The sequence below is a fragment of the Tachypleus tridentatus genome, chromosome 10, assembly GCF_004210375.1.
Source record: "Tachypleus tridentatus isolate NWPU-2018 chromosome 10, ASM421037v1, whole genome shotgun sequence".
In the NCBI taxonomy this organism is placed as follows: Eukaryota; Metazoa; Arthropoda; class Merostomata; order Xiphosura; family Limulidae; genus Tachypleus; species Tachypleus tridentatus.
Genome location: NC_134834.1, coordinates 161,019,671 through 161,042,495, shown reverse-complemented (window position 1 = coordinate 161,042,495; position 22,825 = coordinate 161,019,671). Strand labels below are relative to the sequence as shown.

Here is a 22,825-nt window from a genome sequence, read left to right as displayed (position 1 = left end):
TGGCACTACGGTTGTAATTTGTTCTATCATTGAGTGAATCCATTTATGTTATCTAGTAACAATAATACCCAATCTAGTTCAAATAACAAATCAATTTACTTATTCAATAATGTTTGCAAAAGGCTATGTTCACTTGTAGGCCTAACTTCACAAACGTTTGATAATAATATGACCTAACTCACAAATAGACTTGCTTGCAGAATTTCTTCACTAATGGATCATTTACAAGTATGCTGGTTAACTAGCTGATTACTTGAATAAAAGACTAAAAAGACACAATAATTCACACTGACCAACTCACTAATTGACACTGAACGAATAAACTCAGTAACGGAACACTCATTAATTAATTTCCTGAATACTTAACTAATTTCTGATTCATTTGCTCTGCCATTTGTATTATTCTGGTTTTATACTTACTACACACAATGTTAGGTCATTATTTCATCAGCATTTTAAACTAGATATTTATTTTTAGATATTTAAAATGTACCTTATAACAGTAAATAAATTTATGTATAGTATATTATAGACATTGTTTCTTACTTCTTTCTTTCCGAGAACCATTTAGTTCCAATCTCAAAAGTTCGCGCACCACTTCATATAATATTAACCTTTTAATTTCATTTTACATTGCACTGTAAAACAATGTACTTCAACAGTTTTATTTTAAAATACATTTTTCTACCGTCTTATTAATCAGCTCAAACATCCCTCTTGACCAGCATCCATCCATGAGTCAATGGTTGGAAATCATTGGTATAGACTATATTAATATTGTACGATAACAGCACTACACTCCCATATTTTTTATCATGGCAACCTGAAGAACACAAAGAAATATTTAAAACCATATGAGTAAGTAAATTATAGAGGAAAATGAAATCAAAATTGTAGATTCATTAAGACCAAGCAACTACAAAGATTTAATAAACTGAAGGACCATATTAGTAAACCTAGGAACAAGATTTAAGGGCACGAGATAATTAATAGAAATAAATAAATGAACCTCTTTTGTAAAGTCTTTGAGGCATTCCTGTAGCATAAGTAGGACATGAAGGAAAGTCATGTTGAATGGTCTTGTACAAGTCCTGTATAAAGAGTAATATGACTAGGTAATTTGAGTAATATGTATGTAGAGTATAATACAAATGACATGTGTCTTTTCGTAACTGGCTAGTATATACACCTTTCTCTCTACAGTACAAATCTTGAGTAATGATGTAAAAAAATAAATTAAGCGTATATCATCCTAATGTGAATTTTTACAGTTTTTCTGAACAAGAGGGGCCCAGCATGACCAGGTGGTTAGGGGACTCCAGTCGAAATTTGAGGGTCGCAGGTTTGAATCCCCCTCGCACCAAACACGCTCGCCCTTTGAGCCATGGGAGCGTTATAATGTAACGGTCAATTCCACTATTCGTTAGTAAAAGAGTAGCCCAAGAGTTGGCGGTGGGTGGTGATAACTATCTGCCTTCTCTCTATTATTACACTGCTAAAGTAAAGACGGCTAGCGCAGGTAGCTCTCGTGTAGCTTTGCGCGAAATTCTAAACAAATCAAACCAAAACCTGACAGGTGTGTTAAACGTTCGCCTTTCTGTATCATTTCACAACTAATATTTTACAACACGTCTGCAAGTCTATAGCTTAAATAATTAAAAAAACCTCATCGAAGCACGTGTTTATTATAAAATGGTAGTTTAATTTGTAAAAAAGATTTAGTCGAAACAGTTGTTTAATTTTCACTGCACGGCCATGAGTCTGTCGTTAGCTCGTGTGAACGTGTAATTGTATTTGTTTATTTAAAGTGCTTTATGAGCACCTAGACGATTAAAAATTTCTAATTATGTTAGAACGTTTAGAAACAGTTAGTTTGGATGTATAAGCTACCTGATAATTTTGTAATTTTTTATGCAAGATGTTTAAAGAACATTAATACAGCGGTGGCTCAGTGTTAAACACGAGGGCTTATAACTCAAAATTTTGGGGATCTATACCTATAATAGCTTCTAAAAGAAAGTCCGTTGTTCACCTTTCAGTTAACAACAAAAAACAAAGTTCACGTATTGAAAGTAGCATTAAAAATACTGATAGTTGTGTGGTGAAAAATCCAGAAACCCCTACAAATAAAACATAGTAATCGAGAAACCCTTCCTAAAATATTAATATCGAACAATAAAACACCAGAAAACCTTTTAAAATGGTAGAGTCAAAATTTGTTTGATCTGTTTTGAATTTCACGCAAAGTTACACGAGGGTTATTTACGCTAGCTGTCCCTAATGTAGAAGTGTAAGACTAGAGGGAAGGCAGCTAGTCATCACCACCCACCGCCAACTTTTTGGCTACTCTTTTACCAATGAATAGTAGGATTGACCGTTACATTATAACGACCCCACGGCTGAAAGGGAGAGCATGTTTGGTGTGACGGAGATTCAAACCCGCGATCCTCGAATTTCGAGTGGAGTGCCTTAACCACCTGGCCATGCCGGGCCCAAAATATTTTTATCATAGATAATTATTCTCAAGTGCATAGTTTTTCTGACGGTAAAGAAGGTTCTAGTATTTAAACTAACACTCTTGAAACAGGACAAGATTAAATAAAATCAAAATTAAGAATAACAAGTAGAAGTATTTTTATTTAAATGTTTTGAAGTTCACGTGTCATGCTACAGAGTGCATAATTCTCGTTATTCATGGCATGCGCGTATTTTACTGACGTGATGACAGTACAAATTGCAACGCTAAGCATCCTTTATTTAACATCATGTTACTGTCTAGTGGCTGACTGACAGACAACATACTATGATACAATGATGGGACAGATTAATTACAGGTGGCCGAACCCCTTTATTGGAAATTAGAAAACCCATAATGGTTTCTTACGCATGTTCATATCATTTGTAGAATTGTTTGATTTTATTCATAAAGTTTCTCTGATTTTTCTTCTGTTAATGTCAGGTCCATGTTTTAGTGCTGTGACATTCTGTCTGAAAAACTGTTTGTTTTTGTTCGTAAGTTCATGGACTTGAAAAGGGGGTTCCTTCGTTTTATTTTAACCCGACTTTCAAGTTATATCCAGTTTCACCCGTGTATGATGCTGAGTAAGTGATACACCAGGGGTGTGCAACATTTTTCGTCGGTGGGCCATATAACCAACTTCATCAATCAAGCGGGGCCACTTAAAAAACAAGCTTATTCGTGTACATGCACAATAAATTAAAAAAAATTATCAAAATGCAAGCAATAATATTTTATATTTTTGCATGAGTGATCATTTTAGTGCGACACTTGAAATTTAGAGTCCTTGCAGAGCTTGTCAATATCAGCTTTGACAGAAGTGGTTGCCACTCTTAACTGACTGGTCAAATGTTCATCAGTCAGCTGACTTCTACATTTGGTTTTGATGAGCTTCATTTTGGAGAAAAATTGCTCACAGCAGTAGGTGCTACCAAAAAGGGAGGCAATTCTTTGTGCATGACGGGACAAATTGGGAAACTTTTCACGTACACAGAGTTTGTAAAAGTCTAGCAAACTGTTTTCAGAGAATTTCCTTTTAGTGTCCATGTCAGCCTGCAGTTCAATGAGTTCCATTTGGCAATCATCAGGACTGTCTTCCGCTGCCAAATCAAAAGGTTGAGCGAACAATTTCAATCTAATTTCAGTTTGTCTGAAATCTGGAAATCTGTTTGCAAACTCATCACGCAGCTTTTGTACACTGGTTCCATATTTGGTGCAATCCAGATTAGAAATTCCAGTTTCCTGGTTGCAAGACATGTAAAATGGGTCAATATGGCTCTTCTCAACTGAACCTGGAAAAGTTCCAATTTCTTCTCAAAAGCACAAATATGCTCAAACAACTTATTCACAAGTTGACTTTTCCCTTGTAGTTTTAAGTTTAAATCAGACAGATGCTGTGTAATGTCTGTGAGGAATGCTAAGTCATTCAGCCAGTTCTCATTGCTCAAGAAGTCCACATTCTGACGTTTGCTCTCCATGAAGAACTTAATCTCCTCTCGCAGATTCCAGAATCTCTTCAAAGTAGCAGCTCTACTAAGCCAACGTACAGCAGAGAAGTACAAAACATCTGAATACTCACTGTCCAGCTCATCTAAAAAAGTTTTAAATTGTCGATGATTTAATCCTCGTGTTCGAATATAATTTACGCATTGGACGACATTTTTCATGACTTCTGCAAAATCCAGAACTTTGGTGCACAAGCTCTCTTGGTGAATAATGCAATGGCTTACAACTACGTCTTGTGATGTCGAGAAACCCACTTGTTGAGAAATTTATATGCAAAAACGGCTCGTTTGGGTTGAGAAAATATTTTACATAGAAGAGCGAACCTTTGTGAACCTGACGATGACCGAAGAAGGTCGAAACGTTGTTCGCTCTTCTATGTAAAATATTTTCTCAACCCAAACGAGCCGTTTTTGCATATAAACTACGTCTTGTGCTCCAATTGAATGACGGACAGCAGAGGTTAGGGAAAATTGTCGCCAGCGGGCGAAGGCGAGGTTCAGGACATGACGTTGAGTCGTAGACAATAGTGCTAGTGCACGTCACCTATTCATGCCCTAAGGAGGCCGACCAATCGAATTCGGCCTGCTCCTCTCTAGCAAAGATAATTTTAGAAGTTTGTCGAGTCGAAGCCTGGGAATCCCGTAGGATCGATGCTTTTAAAAATATTCCATTTGCGTTGGATTACAGATCAGGCCACATGGTTAGATTACAACAACTAGGGCCACACTAAATGGCTTGGCGGGCCGGGTTGTGGCCCGCGGGCCGCCTGTTGCACACCCCTGTGATACACTGTATTTTGTCAATGTTAGCCAGTAGGGTGGATTCATTATATACTTTTCTTAACATGTGTTTAATTTTCATTTGAAGAGTTAAAATGAATCTGGTCGTTACTTTAAGGTTACACACACACACACACACACATATGTGTGTATATATATATATACAATAATATTTTCCAACATCTTTGAAGTATGCTTATGTTTTATATGTATATATCTAAGATAGAGACAGTTATTAATTTTACTTCTTTTAAAACGTTTATTTTCCTTTGTAAATTGAATATGGACCCGGCATGGCCAGGTGGGTTAAGGTGTCCGATTGGCACTCTGAAGGTCGCGGGTTCGAATCCCGGTCGCACCAAACATGCTCGCTCTTTCAGCCGTGGGGCCGTTATAATGTCACGGTCAATCCCACTGTTCGTTGGTAAAAGAGCAGCCCAAGAGTTGGCGGTGAGTAGTGATGACTAGCTGCCTTCCCTCTAGTCTTACACTGCAAAGTTAGGGACGGCTAGCGCCAATAGCCCTCGAGTAGCTTTGCGCGAAATTTAAAACAAACAAACAAACGAATTGAATGTGCTTTTGTATATTATTTATGTTCTGAAGAAATTGTGTTCATTCATCATGATACAAAAAAGCAGAAATTGGATATAGTTAAAGTAACTGGCAGTAAAAAGTAATTATTACTTCTAGTTCACACTGTTTCTATTACTCTCTTTTACTATTTTTAAGTAAGTAAGCACAACGCTCAACAAATAACATTGTGTATAAATTCTTCAGATTTAAATTTTGATGGGCTTCGATTAAAGCCACACTGGGCTATTTACTGTTCCGCCGAGGGGAGTCGAACCCCGGATTTTAGCGTTGGGAGTCCGTCAATTTACTGCTGTCTCACAAGGGAACAATGAACTTCAAAATGTGATTATTGCGTCAGAGTTACCAGTTGTGAAGTTCTAAAGGATACTACAAAATTACAAGTAACGAAGCTGTAAATATTATGGTAAAATTACAAGATATGAAGTTGTAACTGTTGTAGGAAAATTTCAAAGCTTTTGCTCTAACTACTGAATTAAAACTCCAATTGTTTCGGTTTGATTTGAATTTCGTGCAAAGCCACATGAGGGCTATCTGAGATAGCCGTCCCTAATTTAACAGCGTAAGACTAGAGAGAAGGCAGCTAGTCATCACTACCCACCGCCAACTGTTGAACTACTCTTACACCAGTGAATAGTGGGATTAACCATGTAACGGATTAACTCTTGTGCGTCTATTTTAATACCTATTTGTCGTTTCACCTTTATGTATGTGACGTATATTGCTAGATGTGTATTGCTGAAGTCCCGCCTGTTCTCTAAATTTATACAAGATTCTCGAGAGCAAGAATCAGCAATATATAATTTACAAAAACACTAGTGTGTCTCCAACATTATTGAACGTTCGAGAATCTCGTCTTAAAGAATATGAACCAACGCGTCAGGATAATATATGCCTCGGAAGCTATAATTGTGATTAATGTTTATTAATCGGAAAACTACAGAATTTGACAAGGAACATTTATAGATTTCAAACATTACGAACTGTTCAAATTCAGTTAATTAAATTCGATATTTAGTATTTATACGAGAACATTAAGTATCTTTGCTGGTAAAAAGTCACGGTACTCTTTGAGAAAGTGGATTTTTTATACAAGTTATTTAAATAATTTTTGATACCAAATTATTTTCTATTTTAATTCATTATATATTAAATATTTTGAAACATTTTACACACGTTGAATTTATTATTTTAAGTAACAATTATTAAATGTTATTTTAAACAAAAAATTCAATTACACTGAAATAATAATTATACATTCTCTATGAACGTTTTGGATGGCATACGTTACTAAACTTACCTGTCTGACAAAGCATTGTATAAGGCGGTTCCATTTGCTCTCTCTACACTGAATAAAGTGAAAATTGATTGAACTTCTGTATACACTGAATGAATTTTACTGTTAGGTAAAGCACTACCAAAACGTATTTTAATTTGTATATTTCCCTGTTTCACCAAGTTAAAGTGACGAATCACCAGTAAATTTAGATCAGGTGTACAATCAAAGGTAGGTAGTGTATATCCTCTTAAGTATATCAATTCCTTCATCTTGGAATCATTTCTAGTTCCTCTAAACAATATTTCAAAACACCGTACATTCAGCTCAGCTTCAAAATCTGACTATAAAGGTCGAGTGGGCATCTGTTTTCCGTCCACGTTCATTGCCACCAAATTGATATCATATTAGTTGAACTTTCAGAATCCATTCAATGCATCGTTATCAACACATCCTATAAGAAGATGGGTAGGTATTTGATCTAAAAACACGTTAGCGATAAATGTCTTACGTGTCTCTGGGGATCTGAAAACGATTTACACATTACATATTTCAAAGGATATATAGCTGTTCTTTTCTGAAATGCTTTAGAATGTAACAGAACGATTGATGGGTTGATTTTAGCTTTTTAACATAGATAGAAACACGTCGCAGATAATTTTGAATCCCAATTCATCGCTTGGTATAATACAAAATGAGCTTTTGTACCAAACTTACACCATTAGGCAAGAAATTGTTCTGTTAAAATATATCCGAATGTAAACGACCGATCATGTTTCCTGTTTAACTACCACGTGTATCCATGTGTTGATTACATCGTTTTTGCAATCATTTAAATATAATGCAACAAATTTGCTTGCTTTGTCTTTTATCCACATGGACGATGTCAAATGACTTTTGTTAGCTCACCATTTATAACTTTGTAAAGTTTCTATGTAGACCTTATATGAATAAATATTGTGAGACGAAGAAACGATTTTATCATTAAGTTATACGCCTATTTAAGAAAACAGTGAATGAAGTAAAAAGTTTGCAGAGGTCTCTTCATCCTTAATTTTATATCAATGCCATCAGGCCTGACAATATTTGCTTTTACATGAAGATACGAGTTGGATCTATATATTCATTCCCTGATACCGATATAGAAAATTCTACAGATTCTCAGTCGGTTACTAAAATAAAAAGATGTGTGTGTTTTTTTTTCTTTTAGCAAAACCCCTGACTTTGGTGTTGCAAATCAGTAGACTTACCGCTGACCCAGCGCTGGACCGGTAGAGGGTAATATTCAGTCCTCAATCACTGTTTATGTGGAAAGGAGAGAAAATAAGTCTAGCTCAGATGTTTTACACTGACAGGACTTTTCATGTGGTAGGAGAATCATGATTACTTGTTAAAAAAGTCTGGAGTCAATGTTCTTCGTCTCTTATCTTCAGATATTCTGAACACAAAACGTTTATGATTCATTGTTTTATTATGCAGAACTTCTATAGCCTGATTTTGAGCTCCCTGTATCGCTTGTCATTTTCAGCACTGACCAAAGATTTTCCTTGTATGACACCAGATGCTAAATTTATACCTGACTTAACTGCCTATTTACTTAAAACTTAAAGCTTATTTTTTTTCAGAAAGGTTATGGCTAAACGAGACATATTACTCAAAACATCTCCCAAACCGTCACTATTGACTACTTGCAAAATAGACTGTCATTTCCCATTTGATAAGCCCGGCATGGCGAAGCGTGTTAAGGCGTGCGACTCATAATCTGAGGGTCTCGGGTTCGCATCCCCGTCACGCCAAACATGCTAGCCCTTTCAGCTGTGGGGGCGTTATAATGTTACTGTCAATCCCACTATTCGTTGGTAAAAGAGTAGCCCAAGAGTTGGCGGTGGGTGGTGATGACTAGCTACCTTCCCTCTAGTCTTACACTACTAAATTAGGAACGGCTAGCACAGATAGCCTCGAGTAGCTTTGTGCGAAATTCAAAACAAACAAACCGATTTGATAATCGTAACAGATGTCATAGTCGGCCTGGACATTATAGTAAGGAACTCTCATGACAATCTGTGTCATCCTTTATATCAATCTCCATAGTTTGAAATATTTGTTTAAATTCAGCTTTGTAATGAAAGTACTATGTTCCACAATATCTGAGTAAACATAGAGTAAATAAAACCCTCCCTATTAACAGTACGTATAACTATGGTGAGCTCTCATATTATACAATTATTCGTAAGTCCTAGTACTACATATAGTACAAGATCAAATAATATAGTGTATTTATTCCAACTTTGACTGTTGGGAGTTTACTGGATTTACAAGCAATACAAAACATGGTGAACAATTTGGAACAATAAATGTTCCAAAACAGAACATTAATAAACTATACAACAGCACGGAAACAGATTAAAATGTTCTGAGTTCAAGTACAAAACGTTACTATGTTGTTCTATGTATTAATATTTACTTTGTATGATAACATTTTACACCATCAATAAATCCATGATGTATTTTCCATTACTTTATTACTACTGTATCGCTTTGTGTTTGAATAATTATACTTCCTCTACAACGTCTGAAGCCAACCATCCTGTTAAAAAATAAAATTGTCTTATCTGAAGATGACTCCGACCATACGAATATTTATACTTGTGTTTCCTAGTTCTACTATTCTCACTGCTTCTATTCAATTTGCTAATTTATCTCTACACCAATAAAGACAATTTTACAAGCTTTTTATGCAACACTTTGTCAAATGCTTTCTAAAAAATCCATTTACGTCAAATCTACACCCTTATTCTCATTCACATAAGCAGTGATATTTTCAAATAATTTCAAAAACTTTTAAGACAGGATTTTCCCCTTAATGAAACCATGTTGATTATTTAGTAAAATTTTAAACTTTGTTAAGCAATTTTGCAAAGACTCTTTTAACAAACTTTCTGAAACTTTTTTCACAACTGGTATAAGACCAGTGGGCTTACAATTTCCCAGGACAATTGTTAAAACTTTCCTTAAAAAGATGAATTACATCAGCTCAATGCCAATAAATCCTCTGATACCTGTCCACTATTAAAGACAAAAACATAGTAGTAAGTGACTCATGTATCCAACCTTTAACTTCCTTCAAAAGCCGTAGAGAAATATTATCTGTCCAAGGAGACTTATCGTTTGTTTGAACTTTCTAGGCTTTTTTTAACCAGTTCAGAATTAATGCAGTCACCTTACTTGATCTCGTTTTGATTTATCAGCTGTTTGAGATGTGGATTACTGCTTCAATCTTCATTAGTAAAAAACCAAAGAAATGGCAAAATTTAATAAAGCAGTCATCTCATAATCATTAGATACTAGCCTCCCTTTATCATTCCTCAAGGTCTTACTTCTATTCTAACATTTAATTTATCTTTAATGTATTTAAACAAATCTCTACTGCTAATTTTTACATTTTTAGCCAACATTTTATCATAGGTCTTATATTTTGCCAACTTATTTGATATTCTATAATCTTCCAAGTTCTCTGTCATGGTAGCCAATTTAAATCACTTAAATTTATGATGCTTTTATTTAGTATTATCCCTTAAACTATTTGTAAGTGAACCTGGTCCTTTACCAGCAGCTACCCTTTTCTTTCTATAAGAAATATGTTTATCTTAAATATTTAAAAAAATTATCTTTAAACATTTTCAACATCTGATAAATGAATCCAAATAACTCAGTTGCTCAATTCACAACAAATGATTCCCTTTAACATTTGCATTTTTAAACTTGTAGTCAAAATGTTAATTATTTCATATCTCTATATGCAACAAAACATCGAACCTAATAGAGCAATGATCATTGCACACAGATGTTCCCCAATTTCTTCCTTATCAATCATTTCTATATTTGAAGTTAACTATAAATCTGAATTAGCATTGTTGCTTGTGGATTCCTTGACTAATTGGCAAAGAACACCATCCTGAACAATTTCCAAAAAACCTTTCTCCCTCGTAGTTTGATTCTAACATTACTTAATCTGTATGCCTGAAATTAAAATTGCTCATACTTATGATTTCATTAACAACTGAAATCTTAATCTTATTGTAAAATTCTCACTAATTTCATTATTATCATTTAGTGGTGTGTAACAGCTTTCAATAAAAAGTCTTTCCCTTTAGATCCACTAAGAAAAACTCAAACGGATTCAGTTTCCCTGTCATTATAGTTAATATCCTCAATCTCAACAGGCCATAGCTCACATTTTACATTTAAAGCCACTCACCTCTTTAGAACTCTATTCCTATTAAATAGCCTGTAACTCTGTATTTCAAAGAAACGTCTATCTGAGGAATCATCTACGTTTAACCACGTTTTGGTTATTCCAATTATACCAAAACCCTTCATTTCTACCAGTGTTATAAATTTATCTATTTAATTTCTTATACTTCTAGCATTACAAAAGTAACAATTGTGCTTATCCTTATAACTACTACTATACTCATTTCTTATGCTAAACGTTTATCTGCCTATTATTCTTTTTGCACTTGGTTTTTCCTGTCCCTCACCTCCTAATTTAAAACTTCTCTTACAGCTGAGTTAATAGCCTTAGCAAACAAGCCAGCCCCGACACTATTTAAATATATACCATCCATTCTAAACGGTTTATTCCTCCCACTAAACTGATCATAAAAGTCCAACCAGCCTATCTGCTCATCCATATATATTAACCTAAGCCTAGCATTTAGTCCTAGTGACCTACTTATAAATTCATTCACAGTGTTAATTCTGGGCAGTATCTCTGTCAACATTATGGCAATTTTCTTCAAACCCTTTGTACTTATCAATTATCTTTCCTTTCTATCTTCCCCTACATTATTATATTAGGGGCACAGGTGGTCTTAGCTGTTGAGCAAACTGGGCAATTGCCTAGAGCCCCACACAAATAAGTCCCTGATCCTATGCCTTTTAATCTACTTCTGAGTTTTCTTACCATTATGGGACCTCATTTACTGAATTCTGCTTGGGGCTCCAGAATAACTACAACCGCCCCTAGCGGTAGCATAATCTGCTTCTTTTCTTCTTATTTACCTTATAGACTGTCCTATCTAAATGCCTTGTTAAAGAACTACCTGTAACTATAACATCCTTATCAATCACATCTTTCTCTGGCCCTTTACCCCCTCCCTTCAATAATTACTTATTTACAAAAATGAAATGATTGACTTACTAATCAATGAAAAATTCCTTCTATTTGCGCCTATCTTGCGTTTTATAGGGTTTTCTAAATTTTCAAGAAAATTGCAGACATTTTTACACATTAATCCGCGATATCTAGCCAACATTAACACAAAACGTTTGTTTTCTGAAATATATAATGATAAATTAAATTTGTTAAACACAATTAAAAATGAATAAAAGAACACCAAATTTCGTACGTTGCATTGTTTATCATTTTTATCAACATTTCGGTTTTCACATTTTTCGGAAAATTGCGTCTATTGCTCAACATCCTAAATAAGGAGAAAGCTGAAACTTTTATAAACATAATATAAATTGTGCGAAATCTGAAATCAGGCATTTATTGATTTATTTTAAGATAATACCAAAGTGTTTTTTGAAGAAAATATAACTTATATTTCTATTAGTATATGCACACACCCCAGAATATCAGTTTGGAATTTTTAAATGTGTTTGAAGGAGACTTCCACAGTAGCTCCTTATAAAAATCCGTAACCAAAACGTTGGAGAGTGAAATTCTGTTTTGTATTGAACGTGAGAAAATAAATATACATAAATATGCTAGAAATACGAGTAGAAATAAAAAGCAAAAATAATGACGTAAGCATTTGTCAATTACTGTTTAAACAATAATAAATAGGAAATTGAATTATAGTTAAATTACGATTCAACAAAAACTTGAATAATAAATATTATTAAAAAAAACAAAAAGGCGATATATTAACAATCATGTTTTATTGAAACTAATAGACAACTTATTATGAATATATGATATATTAATATTTTCAAACATATGTTTTATTAGGCCACCAAACTATGTTTAATATAAATTTAAATAAGAAAAACACGGGCGAATGTGTAAACCTCTGATACTAGCTATTGCGCATGTGTATAGCGTTAAAAGAGCATGGTACGTATGTTGGATTTTAATGGAAGTAGATTGCAAATAAATTTGTTAAAGGTATTTGATTCCTTTCGTTAAACATTACACCCAAAAGGTATCTATGAGTGTTGTTATTTGTACTTGCGTTTTGATTTTCGATTTTAATTTAGTATTTTACAAAAGATTTTGTGGAAGATTATGTTGTGTTGTGTGGTGTGGAATTTCAAAGCTGTATAACAAGTAACATGCAAAGATCGAAGAAGGTCACCCATGCACCTGTTCGCCATTTTCTTCCTGTTTAACTTCATTCTGAACTTAACTGTTTAGCCTAATGTACTTTTAAGAGTCGTTATAATAATATTGTTAGCGTCGAAGACACGATTGAGTTGTAGACATTACTATATGTTTCATTTGTAGAAATATGTATGTATAAAATAAGCTTATATTTCGGTAAAATATAATTTTTGCTCCAGTATTTGTCAGTGTTATATCAACCTTTGATGAAGCATTAAGTGATAATTAATGAATTATACTTTTATTTAAATGGTATAAACTATAATTAAGTGTATTATATAAGCTTCTTAATTTATATAACTTAGCTTATGGTTAGACTGTTGATTAAATTTTATTGTAATTCGTTTGTTTGATATTTATATGATGAGTAAGTATTACTGCTAGTTTAGCAAATAAGCCAGTAAATGCCCTTGAACATGAATTGTGAGCAAAACATAAATTTAAAGACTATGAAAATAAGTTTATCAAACTTATTAAATAACTATGAATTTGTTCAAAGATACCCATTCTCCAATACTTTCCACTTGTGTAACAGAACTTCCCATCCCCTACCCCCAAAAGTGTATAAAATTGCAAGTGAATATTTTAAATTTATATAGTAATATCTGTAATAAGCAAAACATACATTTCAAAGTTCAACACTGATATTCAGTGTTGGCCATGACACTTGTGATAGGTGACTTAGTTTAATTATACATACTGCTACTTTTTTCATTTAAAAGAAAATTACTGCAAACACATTTAACTAAAAAAAATTTTTGTAGGAACATCTTTAGCAATTTCTCTTCCTTATGCTTTGTAGGAAAGTGAATTAAGTCTTACAAAGAGCAATTGCTAGAAATGTTACTAAAGAAAATAGTCTTTTTTTCTTATTTGAGTGTTGATTTTTGCAGTAATTTTATTTCATTTATCTCCCAAAACTACACAAATTCTGATTCATCTGAAAACATTTTTTTGGTCTGATATCCATGTAAATGCCAACAAAATCAATAGTGTTCCAGGTATGTCATCACTGTAGAGATAACCCTGATTTATGGTAGTTCTAATGTTTATTTTCTCTGAGTTTTAGAATGTGCACAACCTTTTTTAGCCTCACAATTTGGCTTTAAATATTAATTTATCATTAATTCTTTATGACGAGAAACCCAATTGAAATAAAAATATATCTCGGAGTGGCTGTTATGGGTATTAACTCTTAATGATGAAAAGAGAACAACGTATCAACTTTCCTAGGTCATCTTCAGGTTAAAAAGATGACCTAGGAAGGTTGAAACGTTATTTTCTCCTCATTAATAAAAGTGTTAATACCCATAACAGCCGTTCTGAGATACGTAAGTTATCACTAATTAATCAGGCTAGTTTTCTGTTTCTTATATGTCGCATGCTTCATATATTTACCTAAAAGTGTTAGTGATGATTAGTGTAAGACTGTACTTATCATTTATTTCTTTTTTCCTCAGTTGAGAAGTCTAAAATTTGAAAGTGTAGCTTAGGGTTAAGTAGGTAATGTAAGGTCTTAAGTAGTTGTAACTTTTTCATGTGTATAATTGAAAATTTAGTGGATAGTAAAAAACTACAGTAACTTAAAATGAATTTAAACCATTTCATTTTTTGTGGATGTAGCCTCTGTAACATTAATTTTTATTAACAAAAATAATTATTTAATACCTTAAACAATTTGCCAGATTATGATATCAGGTCTTTGTAGTTACATAAAAATACATTCATGACTGTATTACCACAACAATTCTCAACATTATTTCTAAATGAAGGAGCCAGTCCTAAGGCCACGTTAAGTGACTATTTCATGGAAGATATTTGCAAACATACTTTTTATTTTAGAAAAATAAATTTTAGTTCTTTAGACATCATACATGATGTTCCTTTACAGTAATTTTTACATTTTCACATGAACTTGTGAGACATAAGTTCCTTTTTGCATTTTCAGTTAACCTTCTAATGTCTTTTGGGGTGACTTTTGAAGTGAACAGTATGTAACCCTGTTTAGGGCACCTATTCCATGGGGTGCCAAAACCAATATTACTAGTAGCAGGTGTTAATTTTACAGGATCAGAGTGATAAATAGTTTTTGTCACAGTTTTGTCTCTAGATGGCTCTGCATAGATTTATGCTTAAAATAAAAGAAACTGTTAATATTTCTTTAATAGTTTGGGAGTTTACATTGGTTTGTTTTCTTTACCAGTATGTCTTGTGAACAATGCCAAGGATTAAGATTTTCTACACAACTAAACAGATAAAAAAATAACAGTAATATATAATAATACTGTTACCTCACAGTGTAATTTGAAATTTCAATTAGATTGAAATTATTTGATTACTGTAACAAAATGAATGTTAAATTTATAAAAATTAATATAGTTTTGAATGTGTAGGCCTTACTGTATCTGTAAAACAACTACCCTTTTGTAACAGACAATTATTTACTAAGAAAAGATTATTAATTTTGTCTAGTTGCCTTTACACTTTATAAATTCAAATAATAAATCATTTGTTTAATCAAAATGTGATTCAAAAATAACTGCAGTCTGTCAAACCATGTGCAAATGAGTTGCATTTTAAATTGTTGCTTGTTGTAGTATAAAAGGGGATTGTGTAATTTACTGCTTGATATTTACATTATTTTGGCATTTTTAAGTTACTGCTTTGTAGTGAATGAGCAAATGATTTCAGTTTTATGTTTTGAAGAATGAGGAATATGTCTGAAAACAAAATTGAGGACTGTTTCACCATATTTTCCTAGCATTAAACAATGTTTCATTTTGAATTTGGCTTGCTAAGAAAGTTGAATACCATATGCGTGTAATGTAGCAAAGCTAATTCATGAGCTTTAACTTGTAAAGCTTCCCCTTATTTTATGTATTCACCAGAAGTACTTAATTAGTGTAAGAGCCTAATGCTTTTTTTTTTCTTTATTTTTGGTGAGAACGATTGTCATGTACTTTGCTTGTATATCAAGTGTCTATGGGGAAGTTTCCCAGTTTGCACTTAATGTATAAAGGTCTGCCTTTCAAAAGTGCATTAGTAATAGGGTTTCATATTCTAATCTGTGTGAAAATATATTGGGGATATACTACAGCATTTTATATGACAAAGTCCTGATTATTGCACTTGTGGCAACATTTTTTTTTCCTTAGACATTATGTGCAGATTTTGAGAACTGTTATTATTTGCTTCTTACTCTGTTTAAATGATGGTGTTAAATAATACCAATCAAAAGGCAATTAAGAAATAAGGGGAGTGTTCTTTAATCAATAATTTGACTGAATTTAAAATTGCATGAAAAATAACCAGTTTAAACACAATTAAAGAATAGTGAAAATATTTAGACAACCAAATAAAACTGCTTGGTACCTGGACAGACAAGTGAATGATCGTCTCTGGTGGATCAGTGAATAGCTCATTGGCTGTATCTGTCAAGATGAATTTTTGCCATGCTAGTCAAATAGAACTAGACATGGAAAGTGTGCTTGGATCTAGGAAGTAAACTAGCTTTCTTTGTCCAATTGATGTCATCACCTTTTAATTTCTTTAACTGGTGGCATTTGTTGATCACTTTTATAATTAGACACTCGAGAATATTTTAGTGCTCCCATCCAATTCAGCACCTACTTAAAATACTGAAATATCCTGGTGGGCAGAGGAGATGTCACATGTTAGAGAAGAAAGCAAAAGTAGCCACCATGACAATGTAAAAACTACACCCTTGTGCAAATTACTTGAAACAAATGGTCATTTTACAATATTTTCAGCATGGCGGCCGGTGTAGGCTTGATGGACCTGCTGATTTCCTTTAATAGTCATTCTTTCATACAGACGGCATCATTAGCTGTGTTTTGCAGTATGGTCGATCTATTTTTGGGATATGTGACAAAATTTTGAGGAATATTACATCATTTGAAATTGCATTAGAAGGGCAAGGAGACCAGTCAAAAAACTTCTTACCAATTTCATGACAAAAAAATGGTATAAATGGGGTTTGAAATACAAGAACTGGACGTAAAAACAATGGAGGAAAGTGTTATTCAGTGATGAGACTTGTTTCTTCATACAGGGTCAAAGAAGTCTGCATGTTTGCAGATCTCCAGGTGAGAAAATTCAAGAATCTTACATCAATAAGTTCATAAAACATCCCTTGAACAAGGTGTTTTGGGGCTTTTCAGCTACTATGGCATCGGAGGCTTACATATCATAGAACTACAGGACTACAGTACATCAAGTTTTGCAGAGAAGAGTTGTTCAGGAATTGAAAAAAGAGATTTCCAGATGGATCTGGCATTTTTCAGTAAGATCTAGCTTCGTGCTACACATTGAAACTTGTGAAGAATTTTATGACTACAACACGAATTAAGGTGCTGGACTGGCCTGGAAACTCTCCAGACTTAAATTTTATTGAAAATCTTTGGGCAATTGCTAAAGAAAGACTTTGGGGAAAAGACTGTACCAAGAAAGATAAGCTAATTGAGGTGTGGTACTGCAATCCAAGAATTAGTAAAGATTGCAGTCAAGTCGTGGTCTTGATGTCAAAGCAGATTAATCATCTTCTGAAAAATAAAGGCAATCATATCGTATTAATTTGTAAGTAATTTTTGGATTCTCAAAAATAAAACGCAAAAAATTGAAAATATCGTAATTTTCCTTGTTTCAATTAATTTGCACAAGGGTGTATAAATTCTATAACAATAGAAAGTAGAAAATTTACTATATACTTGCATCTTGCAGGGTCTTATTAATATTGATCAAGACTTGGCAGTTGGAGATCTAGCCTATATAATGCTTCATATTTTGATATCATTTCTGTAGTAAAATAAAAATGTTTATAATTTGTAATGAATGGGTTAGCAATGAATGGTTACAGTTTCACTTTATTACATGGGATTACTATATTACAAAATACAAGTCCAGTGAAACATGAGAGAAGGAAGACTAAAGGTCAGTTATATATACTTTACATGGTAACTTGAGTGCACATGCACCACCTCGATGCAGGTATTTACCCTGATCCTAAGCTCTGTATCGATGATGCTGTTGTCCCTGAAGTAAAGGTCTTGGAGTTTATCTTTGACAGTAAGCTGACCTTCATTCCATACATCAAGCAGTGATGTGTCAAGTGCACAAGGGTACTGAATATCCTCTTTGTCCTTATTTTCACCTCTTTGGGAGCAGTTTGATGTTCTATGCTAAAGATCTATCAGGCCCTCATTCAATCCAAACTGGACTATGGGTGTTTGATCTATGGTTCTGCTAGAACTTCTGCATTGAAAATATTGGACTCCATTCACCATGTGGGGCTTCAAATCTGCTCAGGAGCTTTCTGCAGTTCTCCAGTCTAGAGTTTGTACACTGAGTCTTGCAAACCTCCTCTTCACCTCTGCAATTTGCAACTGTCTTTATAGTATGCTTCAAAACTGATCCTTACCACAGCATCCCACCTGGGGTTTTTCTTCCTCAGTGGTGTATGCTCTTTCAGAATAGATGGTTTGCCATTATTCTTCTTGGCTTTTGTGTCCAGGTGTAGTTGACTGAATTGTGTCTATACTTAGATGGCATTGCTGACTTCTCTGGTCAGCCCATCCCACTATGGCTTATTACCATCCCTGCCTCTTATCTTTTTTAAAATCATCTGAGGATGGCAGATACTCCCAATTCGAAGCACTGTCTTCTATATGCTGAACATCTTTTGAACTATTATTAAAGAAATATATATCTTCTATGTCCATTTTTTTCATTCACTGTTCTGAATTTTTAAAAAGTTACTTAATTTTATGAAGTAAAGAAACATGATTGAAGATAAAAATATAAAAAAATTGTACCCTTCAGTTTATGAACTTGAACCAATATTGGTTAATAGCATGTTTAAAAAATACATTTAATTTAAATTACTTAAAGAAATTATTTTTAATATATGACTAACATGAAATATTTTCAGTCATAAACTCAAAACAATGTGCGTGTGACAAGTAAAGAAATGTACTGTGTATAAAAGGAGGGGCAAGCAAGAAAATAACTTGTGCCTAACAAACTAACATTTTATATATGTGTAATTATAAATTTTACATGGATCTCTATCTGTATTGCTTTTGTAATGAATCATTTCATGAACGGAGCACTGTAATAATTGTATCACTTTCTGTAGCATAAAGTATCTTAAGAAGTATTTACTTCATTTCAGATAATGTATTACAGTGGGATTATTAATTGTGCAGTAGTTGTGTGAATTATTTTTCAAATATAATTAATTATCAGTGTGTGTACACTAGACATGACTACAAACAAAGTGAACTTTTAAAATGAGTGAGAGTCATTTCTTCTCATTTAATTTTTGGCTACCATAGGTGTAATTTTTTATTTAGAGTAAAATTTAACTGAAACTTTATCTAAGGGTTGAATTATTTTCAAAACAAAGCATGAAAAAGTAATGTCTACTTTCACTAAATCCTGCCCACAAGTGGCACAGTGGTACGTCTGCAGACTTGTACCACTAGAATCTAGGTTTTGACACCCCTGGTAGGTAGAGCACAAAGCTATACAAAGGGCTTTGTGCTTAATAACAAACAACAGCTCTTAAATTCTTTGTTTTGATTGCATTTTATTCTATTGAAATCAGTGATGTACTTTAATTATTAGCATTTATGTAAATCGGACATTGTGGTTTCAGTATTGTTTTTAAGGTTCATGGTTCAGGAACTCAAAAGTTTTGCATTTATTATTTTATTGCCAATAAGAAAACTTGTTTATGTGGTGGAATATAAAAATGTCATTTCATCCTAACTTGCATAGGGCTTTCCAGTTCATGCCATAGTTTTCCTTGAAAAAATTGAAGTAAAAACTTCATTTTGATTAATTCAGCCATGCAGTAAGGCTTTAGGATTTTGTGTGGCTAAATAAATCAAAATGACGTTTTTACTTGAATTTTTTCAAGAAATTTTGATATTAACTTGGAAAAGTTCTTTGCTTCTGGATGAGTTGACATGAAATGACCCAAATGTAATATTTTAAGTAACAATAAGACAAAATTTCAATTTGTGATTTTCCAACAACAATAAATATTTTGTAGTCAAAAGTAATGGGAGACTCAACTGAGAAAAAAAACAAGAAGATACCTAGTATTTTATCAATTTGAGCTTGCCTTAATATAAGTATGTCTTCAACTTCATTAATTGGTTAATACTTTTATTCAAACCAAATACTTTATATTTTAAATGTAACTTTTTACAAAAATAGATTAATGCTAAAAATATTTCTTCAGTTGCTCGTACAACATTTCCTCATCAGTCTAGTTGGGTGTACTTATGAATTGACTTGTATATAAAAGTAAGGACTTTAACACCAAACTTGTTCAACCTGAGAAAAACTTTGTGTTTTATTTCTTGAGTTACAGTATGATGGCATTTAACTTTGAATTGTACACCATTAATATCTCCTGATTCTGGTTGTTTAAATTATTTCTTTGAGAGATAGGTTCTTTGTGGGTACTGCATGCTGAACAAGGTTTTATTTTAAATTAATGAGTATAATAATAGTGCAGTTTTTGAGATATGAAAAAAAGTGTGTGGTTTGGACTAATAAAAGACTGGGTGCTTATGTGAAACCAAAATTACTGCACAGAGAAGGGCAAAATCTTCAACTGGAAAGTGAACTGCTAATCTCAAGGAGTTTATATTGTCTGTGTGAGTGTCAAATAATGGAAGGCTGAGGTCCTAAGTGATGTTAAGTTTAAGAAGCCCCATATGATAAAAACAGTGAAATGGGGTGTTTCTTAAAGGTGAATAAGAGGCTTCATATATTGAGGCCATAAACTGTAGCTTTGCTTATGCTTTAATCTGGAACTGGTGTATATTTGTTGTAATGTGCAAGAATGTAACCTATAAAACCAACAGTTTTTTTTCACAGTTTCAGTCACAAGAAGATAAATGCTAATGTTATAGATTAGCAAGGTTATTAATGTGAAAAGTTTATGAGCAGTCCATGAAATTGTGCCTCATCACAGTTGTTTGATAAGTATTGGTAAAGATGTTTTTTCAGTTCATACTTTTGCTATTATGAATTTTCCAGTCCTAAGCTGGAACAGCAGTAAGTCTTTGGATTTACAACATTAAAATCATGAGCTCAGTTTCCCTTGGTTAACACAGCAGATGGCCTGATGTGACTGCTATGCAAAAATGGACACACATTTTACAAAAACACCATGTAAGCAAGATTATAATCTATGATGTGCATTGTATCTCATAATTATAATTTAAGATTTTGGTTAATACATCTTCACTGTTCTGTCATTTACTGGTGGAATGGAAATCCCTTGTGTTGTGTAAGCATGAATTTATGTAACTTAATAGACAGGTTAGTGTAAGTGAGTGTGTATGTACAGTATAAAGGTGTTGTTTGTGAGTACATTATATTAAAATATTAAATCCTTACTGCTTAGTCCATATAACATTTTTATGCTCTTTAAAGACCATGTATCTTAACAGTAATCTTGCAGTCTAATTTTCATTGCAAAAAAAAACTATCATAAGGTTTCCATATCCAAATCACACTTCTACCTGCCTGCAGTCTTTCCTTAAGCCATTTGTTAAATACTGTTGTCTGAGACGTATAATTTCCAAACCTAATGAAGTGATCTTATTGTAGGAATAATTTGCATCAGAAAGGTCTGTAATGTACCCTTCCCAAAATTAACCAGTTTTCAGTAGAATGACACTATCTAAAAAATGCCAAGTCATATCAAAACGTAGTTCTGATATGTAAGTTACGCTGCAACTTGTATTGGTTGTGGTTACTAAACCATCTATATTTTAGTGTACACTGTGATTAAGAAAAGACTTCAATATTTATATAGGTGTGAAGATTGTTCATCATGGCATCCAATGAGCTTTCTCCACTTCAGTCATCTCCAGAACCTGAAAATGACCACTTCTGTAACCTTTGTAATCAAGAATTGAAGCAACCTAGGGTTCTTTCATGTCTTCACGTGTTTTGTGAGACTTGTTTAGAAAAAGAGTTGCTCGACTCGAGAAACAAACAGCTTGATTTGGAACCATGTGACACATTGGATATTTTAACTTGCCCAGAATGTAAACAAGAATCTAAGGTATCTTTAATGGTTTATTATACACAGTATTTTTCTCAGTTCTATGGTTCAACAAGTATAATATTGCCGTAGCTTATCCTAGTGTACTTTCTGGATTAGCAAACTGCCTAAAACCATATATAATTGCATTTTGCTGTAGTTTAGAAAAAGATGAATTAATTCTATCATATTTGGGGTTACACCTTTTAGGAATAAATGAAATGCATATGAGCATAAGTTTCAGAATTTACCAAAAATAATAATTCTGATTATTTTAGTTCAAAAATATTAATTTATATTTTATTATTTTTAAACATTTGTTTAGTATAATTTAAAAAAAAAAAATTCAGACATGCATTGTTTTGCACAGTTCCAAGGAGTCATGATGTAGAACAGTGTAAGTGTTGATTTTTCATATTTTTTTTTTATAATCCAAAATCAAGTATACTTTCTAAGAAACTATTATTTCTTGAAAATATAATAAATTATATCTTGTTTCTCTTGCGGTTTTGTCTGCAGTTTCATTATTACAGCCCTTCATTCTCACCATTTTATATGATGACACAGCATCTGATTTGAATTACTAATGCAGCCCAGCAATGAAAATATCTACAGGCAAGGTTTAAATACCATTAGATGGAGCAGAATATGCATGTTGTGTGTCAGTGTATAGTTT

The 22,825-nt window shown here is 33.1% G+C and overlaps 1 protein-coding gene across 1 annotated transcript in view; it reads left to right on the top strand.

The window, feature by feature from the left end:
• The first annotated feature begins 12,793 nt into the window (after window positions 1-12,793).
• Window positions 12,794-22,825, top strand: part of LOC143230784 (protein meiotic P26-like) — a 37,784-nt gene continuing 27,752 nt past the window's right edge. The window contains 2 exon segments of the mRNA XM_076464921.1: window positions 12,794-12,845; window positions 21,919-22,170. Coding sequence (XP_076321036.1) covers window positions 21,937-22,170 — 234 coding nt within the window. The 5' untranslated portion in view covers window positions 12,794-12,845; window positions 21,919-21,936.